At 36.1% G+C, this 26,414-nt stretch overlaps 1 protein-coding gene across 2 annotated transcripts; it reads left to right on the top strand.

The window, feature by feature from the left end:
* Positions 1 to 4: 4 nt before the first annotated feature.
* On the top strand, positions 5 to 25,921 carry DUS2 (dihydrouridine synthase 2). 2 transcript variants are annotated; one of them, XM_010016725.1, is made up of 15 exons: positions 5 to 127; positions 3,617 to 3,662; positions 5,234 to 5,325; positions 6,242 to 6,285; positions 7,654 to 7,714; positions 9,634 to 9,681; positions 12,245 to 12,310; positions 15,563 to 15,633; positions 16,104 to 16,190; positions 18,486 to 18,654; positions 19,572 to 19,693; positions 22,117 to 22,260; positions 23,427 to 23,514; positions 24,140 to 24,213; positions 25,420 to 25,921. In XM_010016725.1, the coding sequence occupies exons 1-15, from the start codon at positions 5 to 7 to the stop codon at positions 25,655 to 25,657; spliced, it is 1,473 nt and encodes a 490-aa protein (XP_010015027.1). In that variant the 3' UTR covers positions 25,658 to 25,921. The 2 variants fall into 2 exon arrangements, with proteins under 2 accessions (XP_010015027.1, XP_010015028.1); XM_010016726.1 differs by lacking the exons at positions 6,242 to 6,285; positions 7,654 to 7,714.
* The last annotated feature ends 493 nt before the right edge of the window (positions 25,922 to 26,414 follow it).

Genomic DNA, 26,414 nt, shown 5'->3' with positions numbered 1-26,414 from the left:
AGGAATGACGGTGAATACAGCTCTGTGTTTTAGAGGAAAGAAGATCTTGGCTCCAATGGTCCGAGTGGGAACGTTGCCAATGCGTCTTCTCGCTCTGGACTATGGTGCCGATATCGTGTACTGTGAGGTATGAAGGATGAACAGATGAGGGTGTCTTAACTGGTAACATGACTGTGCAGAAAAGTACTAGTAGATTTTGTTTATTGCAGACCTTTTTCCTTTTACACATATTTTTCATTAGAAAAACAGGGGAAGGTCTCTGGCTTAAGGCATTTCCCTTTGAGCAGCCCTCCAGTTACACAAACCCGTATTTTGAGTCTGTTTAATAATTTCAGTTCATTTAGACAAGACACCATGATTTCCTCACATTCTACTGGGTTTTGGTTATTGCTGGTATTTGGTTTTGTTTGGGTTTATCTTTTTGAGTCACAACATTGAAAGAAGCTTTAGGCTGACATGCCGCCTCACCTGATTAATTGTGCTGTGCTAACCCAGAGCATCCATTATATACTCCTCACAGTGCTGCTGTCATTGTTGCTTAACCACTTTTCTTAAAGCTGACTGAAGCTGAGACTCCAGTGTGCTGCAGGTATTAGTGGTAAGGACTGCTCTGTAACTAAAGGTACTTTGTCTTCACTGTCTTTGTTGTTACAATGCATCAGTATTTCCATTTTCCCGTTCGGCATGATTATTAGCTTTTCTCCTATTGCAACAGTACAAGTTATGTGACTCAATTCAAAGAAAAAAATAGTAAAAAGATAAACATGACATAAACATACCTTCAATACTGGTGTTCCTGGAGAATATTAGATCTATACTGATAGAACAGACTGAAACAAACTCTGAGAATCTGTCATTTAAAATGTTTTCCAAGAATCTCCACAGCGGTAATCTTGTGAGTTTGCTCACTGCCCTCTTTGGGGGCAGAAGGGAGAGATTTCTTCTGAGAGACAATATGCTGTTTTTATCTTGGCCACAGCTCACCTTTTGTTTCGAGCTTCTAGAATTACAAGTAATATTTATGGAGTTGGATCAGCTCCATGTGAAATAGTTATTGCTGAACAATTCAGAAGAACTCTCAAAATTCAGTAGAATAGTTGCTGCTGTGTGATACAAAATTGCGAGTAATAAGGTGTGATTTTCTTCTTCGACAAACAACAGTTAACTGCTTCCCAGTTTTTGAGTTATGGCCTCTGCTTTATGTGGGATTAAGTGAGAATACTCTTTTTTTTTATTCTGTGGGAGGCTATCTGTAGGTCATTGTTGTGGTTTAAGCCCAGCTGGTAACTCAGCACCATGCAGCCACTTGCTCACTATCCCCTTCTTCCCCCCACCTCTAGGCAGGATCAGAGGAGAATTGAAAGAATGTAAACCCCACAGGCTAAGATAAGAACAGTCCAGTAACTAAAGTATAATAGAAAACTAATAATAATAATAATGATAAGGGAAGTAACAAAGTAGAGATTATAAAATTAAAAAGGGAAGGAAAAACCCCCGGATAAACACAAGTGATGCACAACACAATTGCTCACTACCTGCTGACTGATACCCAGCCCGACCTGAGAGGTGATCAATCCCATGTGGGTGACTCCCTCCAAGTTTCTATACTGGGCATGATGTGCTGTGGTATGGAATAGCTAGTTTGGGTCAGGTGTCCTGTCTCTGCTCCCTCCTAGCTTCATGTGCCCCTCCTCACTGGCATAGCACAAGAGACTGAAAAGTCCTTGATCAGAGTAAGCAATACTTAGCAACAACTAAGATGTTGGTGTGTTCTCAGCATTGTCCTCACACACAGCACTGCACCAGCTTCTAAGAAGGAGAAAAATAGTTGTTACAGGTAAGCCCAGGGCATTCATGAATAGAGAAATCACATGCAGAGTTACAGTATCTAGAAGTCTGACACTGAAAATGAGTGAGGCTTCACACAGCCATGGTACTTTCCAGTATCCCTTACACTTACTAGTAGTAAAGAGCCTTGTTACTGAGCAGCTACTGGATTTCTAACCACAGATGTGACAGGGCCATAGTATAGGAAATCAGTGGAAGGTGGTAATGTAAAAATTGTTGATTTAAAAAAAACCAAAAAAACAGCTCACAACCAAGCCACACACATAAAGGTATTGCTTTGTTTACTGTTGAAGTCACAAGATATGAGAAGTTGTTTAATTCAGTACTGTAACCTGTATAGCTAAAGCAGTTTCTTCTTCACACACACTTTTTGCCACAATACCAGAGAAACAGTACCTCAAAAGAGGAGACCCTCAAACTAATTAAGTTGCAGTATATAACAAAAACTGTAGTGTGAAAGTTAATCCTGTAACCAAAAACCTGAGACAGTTTTTTTCATCTCACCTCAGAAATAAAGTCTCCTACATTGGCTTCCCGCGTCCCCACATTGCAGTGGAGAGACAAGAGAGTTAAGGTGCCTTTGACATGGATTAGTGCTTGCAGTCAATAACTGTCTTAACAGGTTTTGTCAGAAAAACTGTGCTTTGTAGGTTTCGTCAGAAGTGACAAGATAGCATAAAATATTGCTGTTTAAGGCAAATATACTGCAGTTGTTTGGCAACAGAAAAGTAAGGATAACTACATTTTGTAACTTTATTTCTGTATGGTAAAATTTCATTTTCTGATTTATCCTTTTGTTTTACTATTTCCCTCCCAGTCCCCTCCACGCTTTGGAACTTAAAGCTGTTTTCAAACTTAACATGAACGGTACCTGATGAGGAGCATTAGTTCAAAAACTTACATTAAAAGCATTACTCATAAGACCTATAGTCTTATGACCTATAGATTGTGACTAGCCTAATTTATTGCATGTTTATCTCTTACCTGTAAATTAGTAGGTCTTAAACCTTGTCTTATTTGCTAAAGCAGAGATTCTGTAATAGACTAAGCTTCTTCAAGTAACTAACATAGCATGGGAAGGTTTTTTTTTCTGTTCAATTTATATAGCAGTTGGATTAACAGCTGCATATTTCAACAGCTAACAAGTTATATTAACTCAAGCTGTAGCCCTTTGTCAGTTAATGGCAATCCTTAGTAAGTTGAGTTCCATAAATCTGCAGTTAAACTAATATAGGTACACTGAAGTTCCGGGCCTTTTCTAAAGGAAGGGCAGAAATTCTGGAAGGATGGTCACTGTACACTAGGTTCTCCAGTGAAGGTCAACACAAAGCTTTATTTTGTCTTTTAATAAATGCAGAGAACTGTTCAAACTCTGGGTTGCGGTAAAGAAGTCTTAAAGGCTAATACTGCTACTTTGTTCACCTATGAGTTTGACCAGTACAAATCTACACTGATTCTTTAGGTGGTCTGTTGCTTAAGTGTAACATTATCTTTTCCTTCTGCTTTGGGTGCTTTGTTTCTGTCTTGTTAGATAGGTATTAGAAAAAAAATGATTCTTCATAGAATTATGCGAACATGCTCATATGTTCAGATTTTGAAACTTCAATTGAGCAAGTTGTATAGTTAAAATCTTGTTTTCATTTCTGTTCTTTTTTTATATTTGGTACTTCCAGATATTCTTATTTAATTAAATGCTTAGGGCAACTGCTTAGGACTGGGTGACTTAAACACTTCAACTCACTTAGATATTTTTATTATTTCTTCTCAGGAGCTGATTGACATAAAGATGCTGCAGTGTAAGAGGGTTATAAATGGCAAGTATAACATTTATTTTGTTAGTATGTGTAAGCATTCTTTTGGCTAGATAAAAGGTAATTATTTTTCTGAAGTAATTTTGTAGTCATTACAGTGAGGTATCAGTATATGTAATCTCTCTAAAATGTGACTAGGGACTTAAAAGGAGCTTTTGAAGCACTACCCTACACCTGTCTGCTGCTCTACAATTTCAAACTTTCAGTTCCCCTTCTTTAGGAATTTAATAGTTCAGTTAGTGTCCTTCAGAGAAAGTGTAAACTATTTTTGAGAATAGGGCTATTGTATTAGTAACTGACTCTTCTTTCTAATGCCCTAATACAAGGTCTTTCTCTACCATTAACTTAGTTTATTACAAGGATTTGATGAGTATTCTATTAAAAAAATGAGTCACTGAGTGTGCAGGTATAGGCCTTCTAAAGTTAAAGACTTTATAATTTTAGCTGATGGAATTATGTCTTTTTTTTTATTAATAAATACGGGATTGCTGTTGGAAATCCAAAACTAATGTTTCAGCATTATGCTTCCTGGCAGCAGGTGAGAGAAACTAGTAGGTGAGAAGACAGGACATTAAAGTTCCAATGCGTTGTTTAAAATGTCAAAACTTTAATTTTATGTGGGTTAAAAAGACAAATAATGAAAGTGTTTTGTCTGTCTCAATTCTGTATTTGCATACTGGCTTCAGCCTTTCTATTGCCTTATGTCCTATTATACTAACCAGTAAAAACCTATTATACTAAACGGTATTTTTGTTGTTTGGTTGGTTTGTAGGGGTTTTATGTATTTTTTTTGTTTGGTTGGGTTTTTTTTCTTATTTGGGGGTTTGTTAGTTTGGGATTCCCCCCCCCCAAAAAAAAATTTTACACGTATATGTGCTAATATAAAATATGAGTAAAACTAGTATTAGATACAAAGGCTTTTAGTTTTTTGTGAGAAGTTTGATAGCGTCCAAGAGAAATTCATTTGGACCGTAGAGACATTTTTCAATCACAAGTCTTTATAAATGTTAGCCATTTATGACATTATAACATACACAGCTTTTAGTCTACTGCAATAAGGAAGCAAAACATACAAGATCTCACTGTTTGTCATTCTTTTATTAACTTGAGGGCCATGGGCTAGATTTGGCCTAACATGATTTTAACAGAGAAGTTCTTAAAACTTAAACCTTTGAAACCTCCCCAGCTGAGTGGCATCAGAAACAGCTGCTTGTAGTGTCCCTGTTGGGGAACAGAAGTCCACTACAAATCTTTTTTTTTTCCTACTGCCCCTTCCCAGAAGTGGTACTGTTACATTCATTCTGGCTGATTCATCATTAGACTTGTTCTGGGTCTGATGCTTTCTCAAGAAACAGGCTGGGGATGATTAGGGAGTGCTAAGGGAGGGAACAGTAGTGTGCAAGAAATGTGCTGCAAGGACATGGATGGGGTAGGATGCCATTAGTTCTTCTGTTCACAGAAGGCTTACTTGATAGCATTTTATTTATATACAAATTACACTGTCATCTGACTTCCTTTATGATGTCATTTGTGTATGATTTTTGTCTGGTTTATCTGCTTCTCATTTCATATAGAAGTACTTGGAACGGTCGACTTCGTTGCACCTAATGAAAGAGTTGTTTTCAGAACCTGTGAAAGGGAGAGGCACTGTGTTGTCTTTCAGATGGTAAGAAACCAACCACAGGTATTTTGCTAGTTACAACGTAGTTAAGGTAGAGCTAGTAACATTAATCCAAGTCTAAAGCAGCTCTCTGTTGTCAGCTATCAGTTTCTTGATGCTTCAGGTGGAGGTAAAGTTTCACACCAGATGTGTTGCAGAATTTCTGTTCTGTGATCAAGACGCTGCATTGTAAGCTCCCCATACAGCTGTTTTCGGAAGACGTGATTAAGATGAATTCTGTGCACTGTTAACTGCAGCTTGGTTTTGTAATAGGTATCTTTGATACTTTTCCAAGTGAACCAGAAATAAATTATGCTGCTGTTTGATCATGTGTTTAAGACTTGCGCTGTTCAATAAACAGTCTCACTGGAAAGACTGGAAGAAATGGCATTGTTTAGCGTAGATAAGAGAGGATTAATGTTTGCAGCTAACATTACACAAGTGGATTAGAGACTGCCAGACAGAAAAAGATAGTAATTTCCTTTCTGAGACCTCTTTATGTAGGACAAGAGGTGATAGGGGTTGGTGGGAGGGAGGGAGTGGACTACATTAGATACCGAAAAAGACCTTTTTCAATGGCAATAACACCCTGGAACAGGTTGCTTGTAGAGTCTGTAGAATTATTAATAGTGGAGCTTCTTAAGAACATGATAAGTAAATATCTAATGGTGATGGGCTGTAGGTTAAAAGGGTGGGCCAACCTCTCTGGATCCCTTTTTGCATCACCTTTTGTCATTCAGTGGCTGACTCTAGTACATGCTTTAGCGAAATGTTTTAACTAGCCATTATGCTGTGAATGGGTTTCTGCCACTCATACTAAATGTTTAAAGAAACTATAGTTATACACATGTGCAAGTGAGTGCATTTATTTTATTAATTTGATGATATTTTATAATTACAAATCCTCTTGTTCTACCAACAGGGTTCAGCGGATGCTGAAAGAGCCCTAGCAGTAGCTAAGCTTGTGTAAGTCATCTTCACTCACTCCTTCCTACCATGGGTTGGTTTGTTGTTTGTTTGGTTTGGTTTTTTTTACAGAGGAATTGTTTTGGAAGACATGTTTTGTGTGGTGATCAAGGTAGGTCTTGATAGGACCCAGAAAAGTTCTATTGGGGCTGCACAGTGAAGTGTAGCATCTCAAAAGGCCAGTGATATAACTGCAACTTCTATTTAAAATTCTAGCTCAAAGCAGAAGCTTCCTAAGTTCTTTACTGGGATTGATGATTTTATGTTGGTGCAGTGTGTCCTTGATGTCTCCAATATGAAATTTCCCTGGGTATTGCACAGCTACAAGTAAGACCAATATGCCCGAAAATGTCTCCTACTGCTTGTGGTTTGAAGTCCCCAGGAAAGTATTGTGCAGAAATAAAAAGTGTGTCTCAAACCTTTTTAAAAGGTGTTTTTAAGCCTCCTTTTTAAGTATATCGAAGTTTCAATAGGACTTGCTTTAGTAATAGTCCTGAATTTAGTGGTAGATATACTTATATATACTTAATCCTGTATAAACGTATTTAAGATGAGTTTTTGCAGCTTTTGCACAACACTGGTGTCATGGTTTAAGCCCAGCTGGTAACTCAGAACCACTCAGTCGCTCGCTCACTCTCCTCCTTCTTTCTCCTCCCACTCCCGGAGGGATAGGATGGAGAGTCAAGAATGTCGCTCCCACAGGTTGAGATAAGAGCAGTCCAGTAACTAAGGTATAATACAAAACCACTACTGCTACTACCAATAATAATAATGATAAGGGCAATAACAAGGGGAGAGGATACAATCACTCACCACCTGCCAACTGATACCCAGTCCGATCCAAGCAGTGATCTGGGCCTTCCGGATAACTCCCCGCAGTTTATACACTGGGCATGAGGTGCTATGGTATGGAATACTGCTTTGGAGAGTTTGAGTCTGCTGTCCTGTCTCTACTTCCTCCCGGATTCCCCTCCTCCCTGGCAGAGCATGAGACAGAGAAAGTCCTTGGTCAGAGTAAACATTACTTAGCAACAACTGAAAACATTGGTGTTATCAGTGTTGTTCCCAGGCTGAAAGTCAAAAACACAGCACTGCACCAGCTACTAAGAAGAAGAAAAATGACTGCTGTATGAACCCAGGACAACTGGTCATTGAAACCCATGAACTAAACAATCTTTAGGCCACTATTAAAATAAATATGTAACTTTTTTTATAAGTAGGAAGCTAAAAATTCAGAAGTCCAAATAAAAACTTAAATTCTCATTCAAGCATTAATGATGAAACAGGTTTTCTGGAAAGATGCCTATTTTCTGATTCTTGTTCCAATATGCTAAAAAATATTTTAACTGTTTGTTTCTTCTCTTTCAGAGAGAATGATGTAGCTGGTATTGATATCAACATGGGATGCCCAAAGGAATATTCTACTAAGGTTACTTATAAATAAGCTTTATCATTCTTGGAGATGCAGAATAAATATGTGTTCTGTTTTTTTTGAGTTGAACAAATTTAAGCAGTAAAGTTTTCATGCAAATGAACTTGAGTTTACTTTTTGCAATAAACAAGATTCTTGAAGTTGTCATGGCTGTAAGACAGTAAAATAACACTCTGTTAGTAATCTCCCTTAAGAATAGGTTTGGTCATGTAATTAAACATACCATATCCTTAAGTGAGTAAGCATGTATGAAGTTTGTAAGCTCACGTTATTGTGGAGGTGTACCACAAGCAAGTGGTGGTTGCATTTGCTGTCAAAATGACCACTGAATATTGAGAAAAACATAGTGAGGTTGTTGAATTTTATTACTGTACAAAGTTCAGAATTCTGAAAACTCTTGTTAGGCTGTGTAAGATGGGATAAAATAACGGGTTTGTTAGGGTTTTTTTAGCACCTTCCCGAGGTCACTAATCTGTTGAATGAGTGAAATATGTTCTGCTTAGCCTTAATAGAAATAGGAATCACAGTTTGTCATGTGAGCAAATGAACAGTAAACATTGGTGACTTATCAATGCAGAGTTCAATTATTGGATAGTTTTAAGTGAGAGGAGGGTAAATCAGTTAAAACTTGACTTTTTTGAGTTAAACACATGCAGTTCTAGATGTTTATCATCTGTGGCTAAACAGGGTAGTCAAGCTGTTTGCTAGCAGTGTTAAGCCGGTTAGTGTATAGATAAAGGATCAATGAATTGGACCATGGAGCTCCATTTTGATGTCAAATGTTCTTGCAAAATAGATAAATACTGCACTTACCATTTCACTGCTTCTTAGTTTTGTAGGTTGGCTTTCACGCTGAAGAATAATTGCTTAAATTCTTCTAATAGATTCCTTCTAATTTGTGAATAATTTTACCCACATACATTTCTAGGATTTTTCTGATTTTAATCTCATTAACTTCTTTGTTTCAATGATAACTTATGAAAATAACAAGGTTAAGTGAGGTATGATGAAAATTAAAATTTGAATTTAAAAGAATGTAAAATACTTTCCTTGTTCTGCAGTCTTTATGTATTTAGATTCTGTTGTTTCTGAACTTGCTCTTTTATTCTGCAGGTAGCTTTCGAGATAGTGGTATTATCAAGGAATCATAGTCATGTTGAGGACACATTGTTAAATCCATAATGGTCTGGTGGTCTTTCGAATAATATTTTCTTTAGCCTTTATTACTTTCTTCTGTTTTATACTGAATTACAGGGAAAACTCTTTTATCCTTCCACATAATCTTATTTAAGAACAAAACACCTGTACTAGGATGAAAGATCAAAAATTCAAATGCTGGTGGTTAACCTCCAGCTGTAGTTTTGGGTCAAAAAAGCTCGTACAATTTTGAACTTATGTTTGCCTGTTGGTCTCCAGGTCTATGTATGCAGATGAAATAGTGCAGAAAGAATAGCTAAAATACTAAATTGTTAAAGCATTCATAATTTGTGTTCAGTACAGCCACTTAATTTGTCTTAGCCTGTTTTTCTAACTGTAGTGTGTAGACAGAAACTGCAGACATCAAGACCTCTCAAACATGGTGTGTAACGTTAAAACAATACATCTGTTCAGCTGTCACTTAATGAGTAGAAACTGGATGACTACAGTTGCTCTTTGAAATCCTGTCTGCTCCATAAAATAATGGGAGCAAGCTGGTGTCCTGTATTACTGCTTAATTATTCTGATACAGTTTTAGGCAATGTTTCACCGAAGCATTCGCTAATGCTCCTGCATTTTAGGTTTTGTCATCTCCCCCACCCCCTTTTTATTTTCCTTAGTATAACATTGTACTTGTGCTGTGGTCTGCTATTAGGCAAAATAATTGAGTTGAAAAATGTGCTTGCCTAATGTGTAACAATTTCTGTATGTTTTCCCAGGGAGGTATGGGAGCAGCACTGCTGTCTGATCCCGACAAAATAGAGTCTGTAAGTATCACCTTGTGGGTTTTGAACTGCCTTGAAAAGTATTATGTACTGTGAAGCTCTACTGAAAAGGGGAATTAATGCATAGAAGACAAATTTGTAAAAGCTAGAATGGAATAATCGGGTTTAAATACTGAAATTAAGGTTATGGATAAATAATCCTGAGTCAGTTCTCCTTGTCATTGTCTGGACTATAAAATTGCTACCTTTCACCTTTTCAGTTTGAAAACTTTCAGATGTGGTGCTCTATTTGTAGAGGGAGGAGTTCTGTGTGCATATGCATTGTAATTCTGTATAAAACCCCATGTGAACCAGTATGAAAAAGGTTCATACATATGTATATTTATGTGTGTATATCTATTCTCTTATATATATTTATACTTCTCCTGTATAAATCTGTATAAAAAAGATATATATACACACATCTATGTATATGTAATATACATATGTAATATGTTGGGGGTTTTTTTAATTTTTATTTTTTCCTGAGGATGTCTAAGATTCATGAGATTAAACAGAGTCCAGACAATGCTTTAGGTTTCCAGGAACATTCTTAGTGTTTAGTTCTTTTATTTTCTTTCTATATAAAGACTTGCTTCTTCATAATTCAGATGAGTTAACCGTGAACGTTGTCTTGTTTCCATTTAGCTTTTAGTTGCTCACTGTATCCTCCTTCAGAGTTCCTGAGGGCAATTCTAATTCACAATTTACTTCTCAGTAATAACTGAACCATGGTACACAGTAGCTAATGTTTTCATTCTTTATTTCTTGTACTATCAGAAGTATGCAGATCTAGACAAAATAAAAATACCAAAAGCATTGTTCTGACTTTTTCCATGTGACTCCTGAGTGTGTTTTGGTTTAAGGGTTCTTTGGTGTAGATCAGTCTTTTGAAGAGACCAGACTCTCTTCACTCATCTGCATGAGTCTTCTGAAACATAGGCAGTCTCTTCCTGATCCCTGCAGTTTCTGCCTTTTCCTTCTGTCTACAACGTATGCTAAGTCAGTCCTTTGTAAGTTCTTCTTTTTATTGTGGTAACTTCATTCAGCTTTGTAGGCTAGTAGGACTTACACAGTTTCCACAAGCTGGTCCATTGGTTAGATACTGTTCTTTGTAAGCTCAGATGTGAAAACAGGTTGTTTTGCATCATTTATTTCATTCTCTGAGGACATGCCATTAGAAGGGCACATTATAACCATGACAGAGTGTTACCCTTTTGCCAAATGTAAAAATCTCTTGGTATCAAGAGCCACGTTGTTAGCGAAGCTGCATAAACTGACCATTCAGCAACTGGAAGCATTCCTAATTGTGCCAAAGCAAGAGTTTAAGTGCATTAGACTGAACCTATTACTCTCTTTCATTAGCTGATACGAAAAGCAAAAGTACAAGTGATCTAGTTGTGATTTCAAAATATTTTTGGCGATTGTATCACTCTCAGTTTTCCAAGAGAGCACGGAATAAGCTTAAGTGTTGTTGTTTTCTTCACAAAGTCAGCTAACAATACAGAGCTGGAACCAGAACCAAGTTTTTTAAGGCCTACATGGTGTTTCACCTACATCGTGAATTAGGTAAGGTGGGTGATACCATCCAGAATTAAATTGTAATTTATAAAGTATGAGGTGATGAAGGCTGAAAGAAAAAATATTAGGAGTGGGAACTGAGAGGAAAACAACAGGCTAGAAGTAAATCTAGCAAAAATTTCTCATAGGAATGAGAGGCAGTTGTAAATATGACTGCTAGCAGCTTCCCTTCACCTCTACAACCATTACATTTCATTTCCATCTTCAGAAGAGCACGAAACTTTGTGTTCAAAAATTTGGAATTGTTCTTTTGAATTTAAGATGTTAATAGACAGCAAAATTTTATGCATAAAAAAATATTCTTAGCTAGCTGCAAACAGATAACTTGTAGCCTGCAAAAGACATCTGAAATTACAGCTCCAAATCAAGCTTTCCATATGATTAAAAAGTATAGGGTGTGGTTCTCACACTGGAATCTGTAATGAGGCTGACAGGGAAAGCTTGTGAGACTTGCTGATGAAGCTATTGCAAGAAAAATGGTATAGTGATGTTTGGAAAATTATGTCATTTCAGTTTCATTTATATGCAAAAATAGTACATATTAAAAATACTGAAGAGGGATTTTAGATATTTTTCTTGGACCTTTTTTTATTTGAGAGAATGCTACTTAGGGAAGATTTGAGTAGACAGTGCAAGGTGACAATTGCCAGCTGTTAAGGACTTACGAGTGATAGCTGTAACAGCTCTCTTTTGTATTTGGAACCTAATAGCGCAGTAACTAAAATTCAAGTTTCACAGTACACAAAACTTTGAAGGCAATAATTTACCTGCAGTACCAACCATTTTGTAAGAGGGAAGTGTACTCAGAATAGCATGTGTGATAATATCTCAAAATCCATCTAGCATGTAAGGTTCTTTATAGAGGAACACTAACTACTGTTACATTGTTCTTATTTCTTTGCATCTTAGAGAGAGAATGGAGGAGACCTTTATTAACGTCACTGTTGTGATCATGTTTTTGTCTTCTTTCTTTTCCTTTTTCCAGATACTGACTACCCTTGTTAAAGGAATTTGTAAACCAGTAACCTGCAAAATCCGCATTTTGCCCTCAGTAAGAACGAATTGTTATGCAAAAGTGTTTAGCTGTTGCGTATTTCTGTGATTTAAAAATAAATTAAGATGCATAGTATTCTAATATACTGGCATTTTAGACCTGCTATTGTGAAATAGCACTTGGAATTACAATTTCTGTTTGGGATGCTGTCATGACCTAAAGGGTTATCTGGCCTGTGGGTGTATAGATCTCATGATCGTGGGTGTGTTGGATTCCATGATACACAAGGACTCAGAAGCTTTTATCCTCTAAATTTCTCAACTTTATTAGATTACAACAAACACCACAAAAATCACCATAGTAAATATGATTAATAAAGCAAGATACAAGTATATCTATCTCAAGCTATTACACGTTATTAACAGCAACAAACAATAGTGTGACAGCAATGATTTATATGGCAGCAGTCAGTAACAGAAACAAGCTAGTAGGTGTATACTATTGCAGGTTACTACAGACTTATCACTAGTGAAGCAACTTTATCAATAATACAACAGCAGATCTGATAGAATACTTTATATATATGTGTGTATGTTCATGGTATAAGACTGTGCTTTAGGCAGATCTCAGAAGGAAGCCGAATTGTCCCAGACAGAAGGACAAACTGATCCCAGAAGGGAACCCAACCATCACAGAAGTAGGAAGGCAAACTGAACCTTAACTCCAAAAGCAGGCCTGGAGAGGGACCAATAAAATAAGACACTCCGAAGATTATCTGTGTCATAAGTTTGGAGTCAGCCAGGCATCCCTGGCACACGTCAGAGATGTCATAGAAAGTTTTTGTGGAGACTTTAACCTGTTTAGGAAAAGGAAAGTATGTGCAGTATGGGAAGTTGTCAGAGACGCTCCATTTTTGGATAAAAATGAAACAATCTTCATGTCCTAGAAACACAAGAGGGCGTAGAACACCACCTCTTGAGCAGCTAGTAGATGCTCTTAATTCCTATTTTTCACCTGGGGCAACCAATAGATGGTTGTTTTCTATTCTTCCAGATTTTTTTTTCCCCAGAGTTTTCCTGTTCTTGCAGTTTGAACAGCCAATGACAGTTACAGATTGTTTCTTTCTCAGGATGTTTTTCCCTTTTTCCAGACTATTTTTTACTTTTTCAGATGATAAGTTGCTGATATGGTTCCTTAGGTTTTCACCTAAGGTGAAAACCTGATGGTGTCTCAGAATGTGTCCAGTATCAGAGCTGCACTTACCAGGGATTCTTTGTGCTCACAGGCCTAGTGCCCAAGCTAATGGCTTTCAGGCTGGCTGGCATTCTCTCTCTGTGTTTTTCAGAAGATACTTTCTTCTGTTTAGTCATTTCTGGCTGCTCACATCAGACGCTAAACTTTGTTTCTGCTCTCCAAAAAGTCAAGAAAACACTAAACATTAGATGTGTGCACATGGTTTTATTCCATTGAACTCCAAATGTGTATACTTCCATTAAAGAAGTACTTTAGCCCTGTTAATTGTAACCTATTGAGTTAATCCCAAAGCTTTTGCTGGTGGATAAGCACTAAATGAAAATAAAAAGGAAAAATGCACTCTTATTTTAAAAGATGACTGCTAAGTGTGGAATTGACTGAGCGTAATATGATACGTACATAAGAAGAGTGCAATGAACTGTGAATTTCTTCAGTCTGCTTGAAGATTAACTTCAAGAGAAGACCATGGTGTTACTTGTCCAACTTCCAACATTCATATTAACAATGAAGATTTCAGTAGTGAAATTGTATTTACAAAAGAAACTCATATTCTACACTGCAAGGAAATTTTGCATTTGCTCTATGTCCAGTGATATGCGAATTAAAAACAACTTTTGCAACCTTTTTAGAAACATTTTGATGGATTGAAGTACTGAAATTGCTAGCTTATACAAGGAGATTCAGAATCTTCCTTCTCAGAAACAGCATCTTCACTGCCATTAGAATGATTATTTTTTTCTGGAGGTTCTTGGGTACAGTCATTCATTTCAAGGAAATGATGGTGAGACTGTTACATTGCTAAAGCTGTTACATTTGGTTTTGTCAGTATTTTGCTAGAATTTAATTAAGAACATACTGAAAATATAGTGGTGGTTTTCTCTTTGTACAGCTGATGTAGCTTTCTAACTGATTTTTTTTCCCCCAGTTGAATTTGCTATGTTTTTAAATCTGCAGGAGATGATGTGCTTTCTCTTTTAATGACTGTTTATTTTCCAATTGTGTATTTAATTACCTGCCTAGATACCATGATTGTGTATGACCTGAATAGGTATTTCTGGAGATGGAAGAGCTGTAACTAACCTAGCTATTGTTCAAAAGTCATTTACATGTGCACTTAAAATGATAAAATGAATAAATGAAGCCTGTGTCAAAAGAATGAGTAACTGTCTAAGATAATTTTGGTTCTGAAGGTACTAAATGAGAGAACTGGCACATCTCTTTATTTTCTACAACCGTCCTAGAGCCTCTTCCTTTTTATTTCAAGCTGCTTTTATGTAACATGTCCATCAGAACAGCAGGTGAGCTGCTGTCATTCCGTCCATGCCAGCTGGTAGCCGTTGCATTTCTTAAAGTCTGAGTGTGCTGATTTTGTGATGAGCCACAGATCATTCTCCAGCTTTTGAAAAGAAAATTTGCCTCATCTTTTTTATTTTCCATCTTTGCACAAAGCTACATAAGGCAGGCGAATCCAGCATTGTGTTAAATTTCTTCCTGCCTTTCAACAGTATCTTAACTCTTTGAAGGTACACTGTGAGCTTCTCCTTTTTCCCCTCTCTTTTGGTTCACTGGTCATGTATGAATATCACTGGCATGTTTTAGATACTAGTTAACATTTTGAAGACACATGTGAGAGAAATATTTATGAATGTGTGATTACATGTTACATTGATTTCAGAAGGGATCCTCTTATTAAGATGCATTTTAATTGTAATTCACAGAGTACTCGTTAGATAGGACTTTCTGATTAAGTGTTTTGTGTCATTTTCAAATGACAGTCTAAAAACCTGTGGGACAGTATTCTCCTACTACAAAATACTGTGTTACCTGGATTGAGAAAGTTTGTGATCTATAATTTCAAGGAATTATTGAAAATGGTTTCTTATTTTTGCCATAATATGTAGTACTTTGCTTGAGGATATGAGATTATGCACTTTTGAAATACAGGAATCGTAGCCCCCTGGTAAAAGTCTTTCAACATTTGTTTCTACAACAGTCACATGATAGTTATTCCTTTTTCTTTAAACTAAAATCATGTCATTCTGTCTTATCCCTCAGGTAGAGGATACTGTGAATCTGGTAAAGAGAATAGAAAAAACTGGTGTTGCAGCCATTGCAGTCCATGGAAGGTAAGTCAGTTTTAGGAAAGAGAGACCTCAGTTTTTTTAGTTTGCTGATGAATGTAGCACAGTAAGATCTGACTAGAGTATACCCTACATGTTATACATGTTTCTGATTTCAACTGTTAAAGGAATCGGTACAGTAGAAAATCAGACCTATAATTAGGGAAGAGAACTACTTGCTGCTATTTTTCTCAAATTTTTGTTTCAGAGACCAAAACAAACTAAAATTATCTTTCATCTTCTATATCTAAAAATGCTGCTTATGTGGCTGTGGAATTACGGTAACAATGTTTCAAAATGCATTTGATATAAAATAATTTTGTGTTAAGAGAAAAAAATATATAGAGAGATATATAAAGTAAATAAGCAGAAATAAGTACGTCCCAATAATCCTTGAGTCATGTCTGCTGTGATTCAGGTATCTCCAGATTCCGCAGGAAATCTTTGGTCTTGTCTTTTTTTTGTTTGTTGGGAAGGAAGAAAGAAGAGAGGCCTCAGCACCCTGTCCATTGTGATGTGATCAAAGCCATTTCTGAAGCAGTCTCCGTTCCAGTGATAGCAAAGTAAGTTGGACCGATGAGATTGTTAGTGCCAAATGCCTGTACCTAACTTAAGATTTGCAAATGCAGGAGAAAGTCCTTCACATAGGGCTCATCCGGTGTTACCTTCTACCAAGGATCAGATCTGAACAGAGATAGCAGTGACAAAAGTTGGCCTTATGAAATATCACTATACCTCAGTTTTTGGTTTAAAAATTTCATGTATTTTTCAAATAGTATTGCTTTTGTGTGTCACAATCTATCCTGGTTGCATCCAGCAGTTAAATTCTCTGGGCTTTTAAGCTCTGTGCAGTGGCTGGTTTTAACTACCACTGTGTATCTTGGGCACTTGCACATGAGAGATCACCTGTCCCACTGCTCAAAACTAGTGTTATATCCTGTGGCCTTACATTTTCCCTAAGGCCTCCTTAGTCTCCAGAGGTACGGACATGATCCCACTGAATCTCTGCTTGTATCAATAGATTCTTCAGTAACAATGTCACAGTAAAATAAGGAACTCAGTCTTGGAAAAGTTTAGCTACGAACAGGTGAGTTTTAGAGCAATTTTGGAAGCAGAGGTAATGAAAATTATCAAGCTGTATCAGAATGTATCTGATCTACCTGACCAACATCTTCAGATATTTGACCACTTTAGAAGTGGCAGTTAGGGTATCATTGGCTGGAGAAGCAGTGTCCTTAAGTGAAGTTCTCTCTTCATTGAGCCTGAGTTTTCACGGAAAAGCTGCATCTCTGCAAACCATATACTTGGATCAGGAATTTGAGAATTCTTTTCCTGTTCACATTTCTCTGTAGAAAATACATCAGAAGTTATAGGTTTTAGTGTCAGAGGGCCTGTTTCTGTACTGGACAAGGGACATACTCCATGCTGATTATCACGGTTGATGCACTTTTTTGTGGTTCACCCCACTTCTAGTTTTCAGAATAATTTTTTAAACAATGTGGAATTAAAAAGTAAGAAAAGTTCACATTGTATATTGCCATGAATCCTTTGCCTAGGTACGTGAGGTTGACAGTTTTCTTTATTAGACTTCGTGCATGTCACAGAAATGTCAGCTCTGTTTGAGTACTTTCTATGATGAAGTGTGCAATTAAGATGAAAAAATATCAGAGGTTTGCTGTTGATAAATTGCTTCTAATTAATCCTTATATCAATTTACTTCTTTGGAAGTGTTACAACATGCTGAACTAACCTTAACAATCCTAGTTTTTTAATGATTTCTTTGAAAAGGATATGATCTTTATTTTATATCCACTTAGTGAAACTTTTCCCTCTCTAAAGAAATGTAAATCTGCAACTTGGAACCCTGCTTATTAAATATATTTGGTCCATGGTACTTGATCCATGCTGCAGTTTATTTGCCTGGTGTTTTCAGAATTTTAACCACTTGTCCTTCAAGCTTGGTCAGGAAATATACAGGAATGAATTAAAGAAGTAGACTGATGCTAGAAAAAAACAAGAAGTTTGGATTGATTCTGTGATTTCTAGAATGTTACTGTGTTTATGGAATAATCTTTCATTAGTGCAGGAAACTTGCTTGTTTGGTCTTCACAGCATAAATGTCTGGTTTTAGATAATTTATTGTTCTGTAGTTTTTGTTTTGAGTTTGACAGTGTTTCTGCTTTTGAAGGCATAAAGATCCTAATTCATAGTTCTAAGTCCAACTTCTATTTTACATTTAAAAGATGTAGTGACAGGAAACTTTAAAAGAAAGAAAAAGTTGTTTAAGTATTCTTGTCACTTATAACACATCTGACTTGCTGACTTGAAAGCAAAGGCAGTACAATAGAAGCAATGCAACCTTCTTTTAACATTAAAGTGCTCTGTGATTGATCCAGAAGTATTACTTGTAGTTACTCTCCATATATTAGTTCCAGAATGATGCTGCCCATACTTGTTTTTAGTATCCAACACAGTATGCAGTTGAAGGTTACAGAACTGGCAATAAGAACATGGAAATGATTCTTTGTGAGCCTTAAATATTATAAGTGTGTGAAAGCACACAGTTTATGTAAAACACAAACTACTCTTTCTTCATAAAAAGTCTTCTACTTTTAAAAGAAGCATGAATATAATGAAATATACTATATAAAATCGGTGTTTTAGTGAGCCATTGCTAATAAAGCTGTCAGACCCATTTATTCTCTTAGATTTGAGAAAATATCCTAAATAGACTCTGCCACCATAAATAATCTACTATCACATGGAAATACAAGGCTGTGTTAAAGTAGAAGTTATAGCAAATAAAACTTGATGAAAACTTGATAAAACATGATTATAACAATGATCTTAATTTTCAGTGGAGGATCTCACGACTTCATCAAAGAATATATGGACATTGAGACCTTCCAGAAAGCAACAGCTGCCTCATCAGTAATGATAGCTCGTGCTGCCATGTGGAACCCCTCTATCTTCAGAAAAGAGGGTTTTGTTCCTTTGAAGGACGTCATGCAAAATTACATCAAATATGTATGTTTTTTTGGAAGATCTTACTTGTAGTTAGCATTGGTTAGATTTGTTAACCAAATTCTTACTGCGATATCTTAACTCCTCTTAACTCCAAAGCCTTAGGCTCTGGGGATATTTTAACATACTGCATATGACATGAGTCTTGCAAATCAACCACTGCTTCCTCTCTTGTATTTTGTTCAGAAAGAAGTGTTCAGAAATCTGTATTCAGAAAACAGTCTTTCCTGATCATTCTTTTCATATCTGCCATGCTTTTTAGCCCTAGTTTCTTGGGAATATTTATGAAGCTTACATGGCTATCTAAAAATGTCTGGGAATATAAAGCTAATGACATGTAGGAGAACTCTCTTGATGTTACAGTTGTGCAAATAATATCGAAGAGAAAAGTGAAGGAATACTAAGTACGCAGTTGCTGCTAGATTAATTTTTAGAAAATAACTGCTTTTCACAAATATTCAAAAATTTTTAACAGCAGGAAAGCAAAGGTAATGATTTGCCAATAAAGTAATGCTGTATTATAGTAGTATAGCTCCATTTGCTGAGTCATCTATTATATAAAACTTTATCTATTATTCAAAATTTTAGTAACAATAGGAAATTAATCAGAAATCTGTGACTTTGATCATGCCATCAATTCAAAATTTTGGGGGTTTTATAAATTTGAATTGCCATTAACTAGTTACTAAAATATCACAGCATTGCTAGTCAGTATGTAAACTGGTCAATTCTTAAGTATATGAGTAAGTTGATTTCAGTTCATGAAAGCATGTCAGAATACCAGATTATACTCACATTCAGGAGTAGTCTCGAATATGTTACTGGTTTCTCTTCCAAAACCAATTTTTAAAGTTATCGAGACATGAGCATTATATAAATTTGTTTGATATCTTTTTATATACCCTGTCTCTCTCCTTCAGGCAGTGAGGTATGATAATCACTATACCAACACAAAGTACTGTTTGTGTCAGATGTTAAGGGAACAGTTGGAAACTACTCAGGGTAAGAAGCTGCATGCTGCGCAGTCCACACCGGAGATATGGTAAGCAAGTACTTCACAAATGGGAAACAGGAACTGTACTGTCTGTCAAGCTTGCATTTCTCTCTCTGTAGTATTGCTTGATATCTCATACTTTCAGAAGAAGTTGCAGAAAACAAAAAACAAAATAAACAAAACAGAAAGAAAAATCCAGTTAGTGAGATGTGCAATAAACTTCCCAGGTTAAAATACAGTATACTTGTCTAGGTTTTTTCCGTGCTCAGGTTTTAAAGCTTTAACCCTCATGTTTATGTACTCAACATACCAATTTAAGTGGTGCTTCACTGAGTGAGTATCTCTCCAATATTTGCATTAACTGATTAAGAAAAGTTTCAGCATTCTCTAGAGTTAGTCTGGAGCCTTAATAGTGTGGAGCTTATCTTCTTCCAGGGATATTTATTTGTTTTAACTTTTCCTTTTCCCTGTTGGGTTTTTAATGTTACTGGAATGTATATGACAAAGTGTTTTTTTAAAATGAACATTTAGAGATAAACTAAAAACAATGTATACAGGTCACCTATATGTCACTTAGATGTATTTCTTTTGTGCTGCTTTTCATACCTGAAATAACCTAATGAATAATGACAACCTTTTGGAGGAAATATAGTAGCTTTAGTGAATTTCTTCATCCTGGGCATATGATACAGTCTGGATGAAATTTCTCAGAGGGAAAGAAAAAAAGAAGGAAAAGTCTGTGAGAGAAACTGTAAAATAAACATGTGATTAAAGAATTTGCACAGAATGGAGGGCATTCAGGTTTGGGCCCATTCCAAACTGAACAAAATAAAGGTCTGAGCTTGCATGTGTCGTACCATGTTGAGTGCTATAATTTTCCTTCTGATGGCATAGAAGGGAAGAGAGGCTCTCTTTTTTTTTTATAAAATAAACAGTTTGAAACTGTTGGTTATCTTACGTGCATGAAAATGGATAGAAATGTTGAAAGCTTGAAATATTTTGCAAGTGGAGTTACTGTTTTCTAGCAAACTCTAATAAGCAGTCTGTCCTTGTTCAAAATGAATGGAAGTGCCTGCAATCCTTTTGCCAGTTTATTGTGACTTACCAGTTTTGGCTCTCTATAAACACTGCTGTTCATGATTACTATATTACAACACAATGAAGGGCATTTGTATTTTACACATAAGAGGAGCTTGCCTGTATTTGTAAAGGAACAGTGGAATCCATGAGCAACATTTAAACTTTGCAAGTTGCTTTTCACTTTTACAGTGTAAATAATTAAACAATTTTTAGTATAGTACCTTACTATCCATTTTGTTTATAGTTTTCCAATATGGTTAGAAGAGAGGTAGTATAGATTGAAAATGAAACAGTCTTCTACAACTTCAAAAAAATCTTATCCAGATGGGTGGTGGTGTTTTCTGTGGAATGAATGGTAATGCAGAGTATGTAAAGAAAAGAAATTGGAAAGCAAGAGTCAATCCTTTAAACAGGTAATTAGCAGAGTCACAGTTTATACACATGAACACTAAACAGAGGTCTAGTGTAAAATTTTTTGGTGGTGATGGGATGTTACACCTATCTGCGATTTTAACCTCAGTACTGAATGCAAGAGCACAGGCTGCTGCATTTCAGACAAAAAAAATTACGTAACAGTACATGTTAAGTTGTCTTATAAGCATCAGTTAGTATTACTCAGTTTCATTGCTTTTCCACTTTAGAGCATTGGAGATGGCTTTGTGCTCAGAATTCATTTTGTCATCGAGCAGCCTTATACCAATGAGCATTCTCATAGCAGTTGGAAAGTAAATTTTATTATGCTGCAGGTTTTATTGTTGTTATCACCTGTAGAAAATGAGTAGTCTCAGTTTTTCAAAGTAGATGCAGCCTGCCATGGATCTAAAATTTAAAAGGATTTGAGGCTCTTGCATTTGACCCAAATCCTGGTTGCTTGTTCCCTTGTATTTGGGCTTGTGAATAATCCTATCAAGTTAGAAAAACATAAATTTTGAGGTAGGTGGATGTTAGTGTTTATTTCTGGTAGTATTTTTAAATACTCAAATTGGAAGAAGAGCCTATTTCCTGCTTTTTCCTCATACTGCCCTTAGGTAGCCAAGTCAATCTGAGATGTTCTTTTTTGATTAATCCACCTACAAGTTATTAACTTAGCTAACAACCTGAACATTGCAGGACCTGTATTTCTGATTGATTCTGCCTGGACTTTCAGGCTACAAACCGAATATACATTGCTGGAAATGAGAATGTTCTTTTTCTACCTGTGGATCAAGAGTATCTGATAGGAACTGGAAGAGGAAAAATGTCATTGTGCAGAATACAGCCACACTTCCATGTGATTCTCTGCACATATATACTCTATTTAAATACAATTGATATCTATGTTTTTCTCTATCATAATGTGATAAAAAAATTTGCAAGCTGATCTCTAATCCAGAGGAATTCTGTTGGAATAGTGAAGCCTTTGAAATGGCTGACTTCTATGAAAAAACAACAGCAATTTTTGGAGCGAAGAAAACATCTTCAGAAACTGAGACCCAAGATGAAGATGACCAGCAGGAAGATCCAGATGTAATAAAAATGGCTGTTAGATTTGACAAGTAAGCATGCAAATTAAATTTTTCACTATCTTGCATGTATAAATAAAAAGTGAATTTCAGTGCCTTATAGCTTTTTTTGTTAAGTAACAATTTGCATACCAGAGTTTACTGAGCAAATTTTTAAGAAGCAATTTGTGTCATCGTTATATAACCACTAGCATCATCACTCTTCCTGTGCTATTTGGATGTTGTAACATGTTCTTTAGTTCTAGGCTTCCCGAAACTGCTTAATTCTCTCAGTTAACTTATTAAAAATGCTGAGTGTATGTAGAAGAATGTGAGCATACAAAGATACACACTTCAGTTATTATTTTTAGTGAAATTTGACTAAAACACAATACTTGTTCTAGAAAAAGTTCTGCACAAATCTAAGAATACTCTTTTCTATGCAAATAACATATATGCTCATCTGCAGTCTTACAAACATGTTCCGCTCATAAGGCATTCATTGAAAAACTAATTTGTGATGTTATAAACAATATTACTTTAAGTAACCTTAGATTATAATCTGTGAAGCCTATAGAATTGCTGTTACTTTACATGTTATACCCGTGTTTGCTATTTTTGCTGTGTTTGCTATTAAGTCTATCAAACAGCTCAAGTAGAGTATGATATAAGATGCTCCTCAAATTCAGTGGTAACACTTCAATATTTACAGGCTATATTACCTGAATCCCTGAATACAGTGGGTTTACAGTATTTCTTTTTTTTTTCTGCCAAGTATAAGAGGCTGTAATTCCATGTCAGTATCTGAATCAATGCCTACCTTTCCTAACTTACTTTATGTGATAAATCTGCTGTCATAACAGAAGCAGCTTCTTTTCTTTCTTATATTGCTGCTTATAATAAGCAGTGTCAAACTGTGTCTTTATTGTCTGTCATATGTTTAGTTAGAATCTCCTTTCTGGTATGTATCTTTTCTCTAGTTTTGTTACTACAGGATTTGAATATTTGGGAAGAATTAATAGAAAGTTTAGATTTTATTTTAGATGTTATTTTAGACATATTATTTATCTAATAGACTTATCTAATAAGAAAGCAACATTTTTCTCATAGTTTGAGCTGTAAAATTAAACCACAAAGGATAACTGGTAATAAAATAAGCAGCACAATTTGTTTTAAAATAGAACTCTGCACAGTTATTGACCACAAATTTTTCTGTCTAGGCGAGAATATCCACCACAGATTACTCCAAAAATGTATCTTCTGGAATGGTGTAGAAAAGAAAAGCATCCTCAGCCTGTTTATGAAACTGTGAGTTAATGAAGAAACCCTTTCAGACCTTCTCCTCTGCCTTGTCTATGAAATGAAGTATTTTAGAACTCAGGGTAGTGAGAAATTCTGCTTCCAAGTCTGGCATAGCTCTTGAGTAAGCAGCTTCAGAATGGTAATACACATACGTATGGAAATAACAGCTTATTTCATTAGAAAATAAAAATCTAAAAGTCAGACCTTAAGTCTGGTTTTAATTCATGTGTGAAAGAAATTGCTGTAACTGCAGGTCATTATGTGGGAGTCCATGACTGACTGACTTTTACTTCCTCTATGAAGTAGTGTTTGGGTTCAGAATGTTTTCTCTGTTGTTGCATGCTGTTACAGATAGGAACTGTACAGGACAGGAGCAACTGTTTTGTTAGATGGGATATTATCTGATTATTTTCTTTTAAGCAAAAATATTTGCAGTTTGGCCAATTTCTTTTTATTTTTTAATCTTAAATATCAAAGTTTAAACTTCTGGTGTGATTTACAGTGTTTTTAAGGTATTACTTGTTTGTGGTGTAAAGACAAGAATAACGAGGGACTTTGACAATGTCATTTGCTCTGTGACATAGCTGCTTTTTGACAGCCCCTTCCCTTTTAATTCTTTCTTTTATTCCAGGTTCAAAGACCACTGGATAGATTATTCTGTTCAGTAGTGACAGTAGCTGAGCAAAAGTACAAATCAACTCTGTGGTAAGCGATTCTTAATGTTTATTTCAGCTCTGTTGTAATTGTTTCTGAAATGTCGCTTAAAACTTGCAGTGAAAAGGTACTCAAGTTTATCCCATTTGACTTTGATGGAAGACAGCTAAAAGCTACCTTCTAAAGCTACTTCTGAGAATTTCTGAGAATTGTCTGTGACAAGAGGAAGTAAGCTTTAGCATAATCAAGTAAACTGGTACAGCATTTTAATTCATTTAGTACACGAGTCCACAAATTGTATTGGAAGGGGAGCAAATAGGTGACACGGTTCAATTGTGTCTGTGAAGAGGTCAGAAACTAAACCAAGGGAGGCAGAAGGGAATATTGGAGGAGGTAATGTCTTCAGCCACTAGAGCAGTTCCAGTCTCAATAACAAGTCAGGAGTAAGTGCCTATATGCAGTGAAGTGGAGGGCAGTTTAGTGGCTTCTCAGAGATCACAGTTAATCAACAGTTTCAACTAGGGCTGCTCTGAAGTTGTGATGGTATTTTATGCAGTCGTCTATTAACACTGGAATTGACTTCAGGCATTTGCCACCTGATCTTGATTTAATTCCAAAGCTAAAGCTGAGCATTTAACATTTTAAAGAGGACAAATGCACACAAGAGTTACTGGTGTTTGTAGCATTCCGATTCAGAGACTTTGGAAAGCTCATCTGATAACAAAACTTTGAGAAGGAAATGTTTTCAAATACTGAATTTCACAAATGTGTAATCTGCAGTCCCTCTCAAAAATGACAGAATTTTTATTATTATGGAACAGTTCCTGCTTGTGTCAGTGTCAATGAACTTGTAGAGATACCAGAGATTATATTTGGACCTGAGTGTATTTCAAGAAAATTGATCTTTCTCAACTCAGTTATTTGTATAGTGATCATATTTGTAAAAGTTAACTTTCTGAGGATTGCAACCACTTGGGCCAAACACATGTTCACTTCATACCTTTGAGTTTGAGACGCAAGATCTGATAGAAGCAGATTTTCTAGGAGTATTACATCAGGAGTGATGCATCAGCATTGACACCTAGCAAGACTCAAATAATTTCTGGAACTAACCAATTTTATTCTTCTGCTGTGACATGACTGCAGATGCTGTTTGTTTCACAATGTTGTATCGGAGACAAGTAATGGATTGTCTCTTGGCAGTGTAGTGACTGCATTTTCTACTTTTACCTGTGCTCTGTCTGCTTTGTTCTTCAGGGACAAGTCAAAGAAACTAGCAGAACAGGCTGCAGCTATTGTCTGTCTGAGAACATTGGGTGTTCCAGAGGGAAGGCTGTGTGAGGGAGAAAATCATCTGATTAACAAACGCAAGAGGGAAGACCAGGAGCACTTGAATAACGGAGACCATGGAGAAGATCTTGCTGAGCCTTCCCATAAAAAAGCTAATTTTATTGAAGAAACTTCTGACAGGAATGTGCCTAAGATGCCACGATAGCATGACAATTAGAGGTTTCACACCTTGGCAGCTGCAAATTAGCTCCTGTTTGTGTATCTTGCTCTTCACATTTCATTTGGATTCTTCTGGAGACAGATAAATTCCCCAGTTGTGAAAAATGCCAAGGAGATGTTTACTGCTCACCACTCATAGTCCTAATGGTGCCTTTCAGACACGATAAATTAGCAGCTTGATTTTAAAGAACATTGAGAAGATTATCCTAAATAATAAATTTTTAAAAAATACCAGATATTTTCAAAGCAATTTTGTCTTTATTACTTGTTTGTTATTTTTAAATTGTCTCTGGTGTTTTGGTATGTATGAGTACATCATCCATAAGTAGGTGGATTCATTGTGGAACTATGTAGTTATCAGCAAAATTAATGTAGGAAAATAGTAGTCATGTAGATACGGTTTTGTCAAGTGGGTTTCATGCGTATCTTGGAAGCTTTATTTACAGCCATCATATATCAAGAAAAACATCCTGCAGAGAGAAGGACTTAGAAATGATAGCTCTAAGCCTGAAAATAACCTTCTTTCATAACTTCTACATTTTACCCTCCAGAAATATTACAGTAGAATTAACCATTCTTTCCTGATCTTGGTTATTGCAGTTCTGCCTTTCCAGTAAGGAATCGGAGCCAAGCCTGGTAGCCATGAGTTTGTTGAATGAAGGTGCTTTGAGCTCTTTTGTTCCTTTGAACTCCTAGTAAATGTCTACATGTATTTTATTTGCAATAATGGGCATCCAGATATT

Source organism: Nestor notabilis, unplaced genomic scaffold (genome assembly GCF_000696875.1).
Source record: "Nestor notabilis isolate BGI_N333 unplaced genomic scaffold, ASM69687v1 scaffold4486, whole genome shotgun sequence".
NCBI classification, from domain to species: domain Eukaryota; kingdom Metazoa; phylum Chordata; class Aves; order Psittaciformes; family Psittacidae; genus Nestor; species Nestor notabilis.
This window is presented reverse-complemented; position numbering and strand designations above follow the sequence as displayed.

Excerpts from the sequence above, each read along its gene's own strand:
- DUS2 (XM_010016725.1), top strand. The coding sequence starts at position 5 with ATGACGGTGAATACAGCTCTGTGTTTTAGAGGAAAGAAGATCTTGGCT. Across the intron at positions 7,715-9,633 it reads CAAAGGAATATTCTACTAAG|GGAGGTATGGGAGCAGCACT; the intron begins GTTACTTATAAA and ends ATGTTTTCCCAG. Across the intron at positions 24,214-25,419 it reads AAGTACAAATCAACTCTGTG|GGACAAGTCAAAGAAACTAG; the intron begins GTAAGCGATTCT and ends TTTGTTCTTCAG.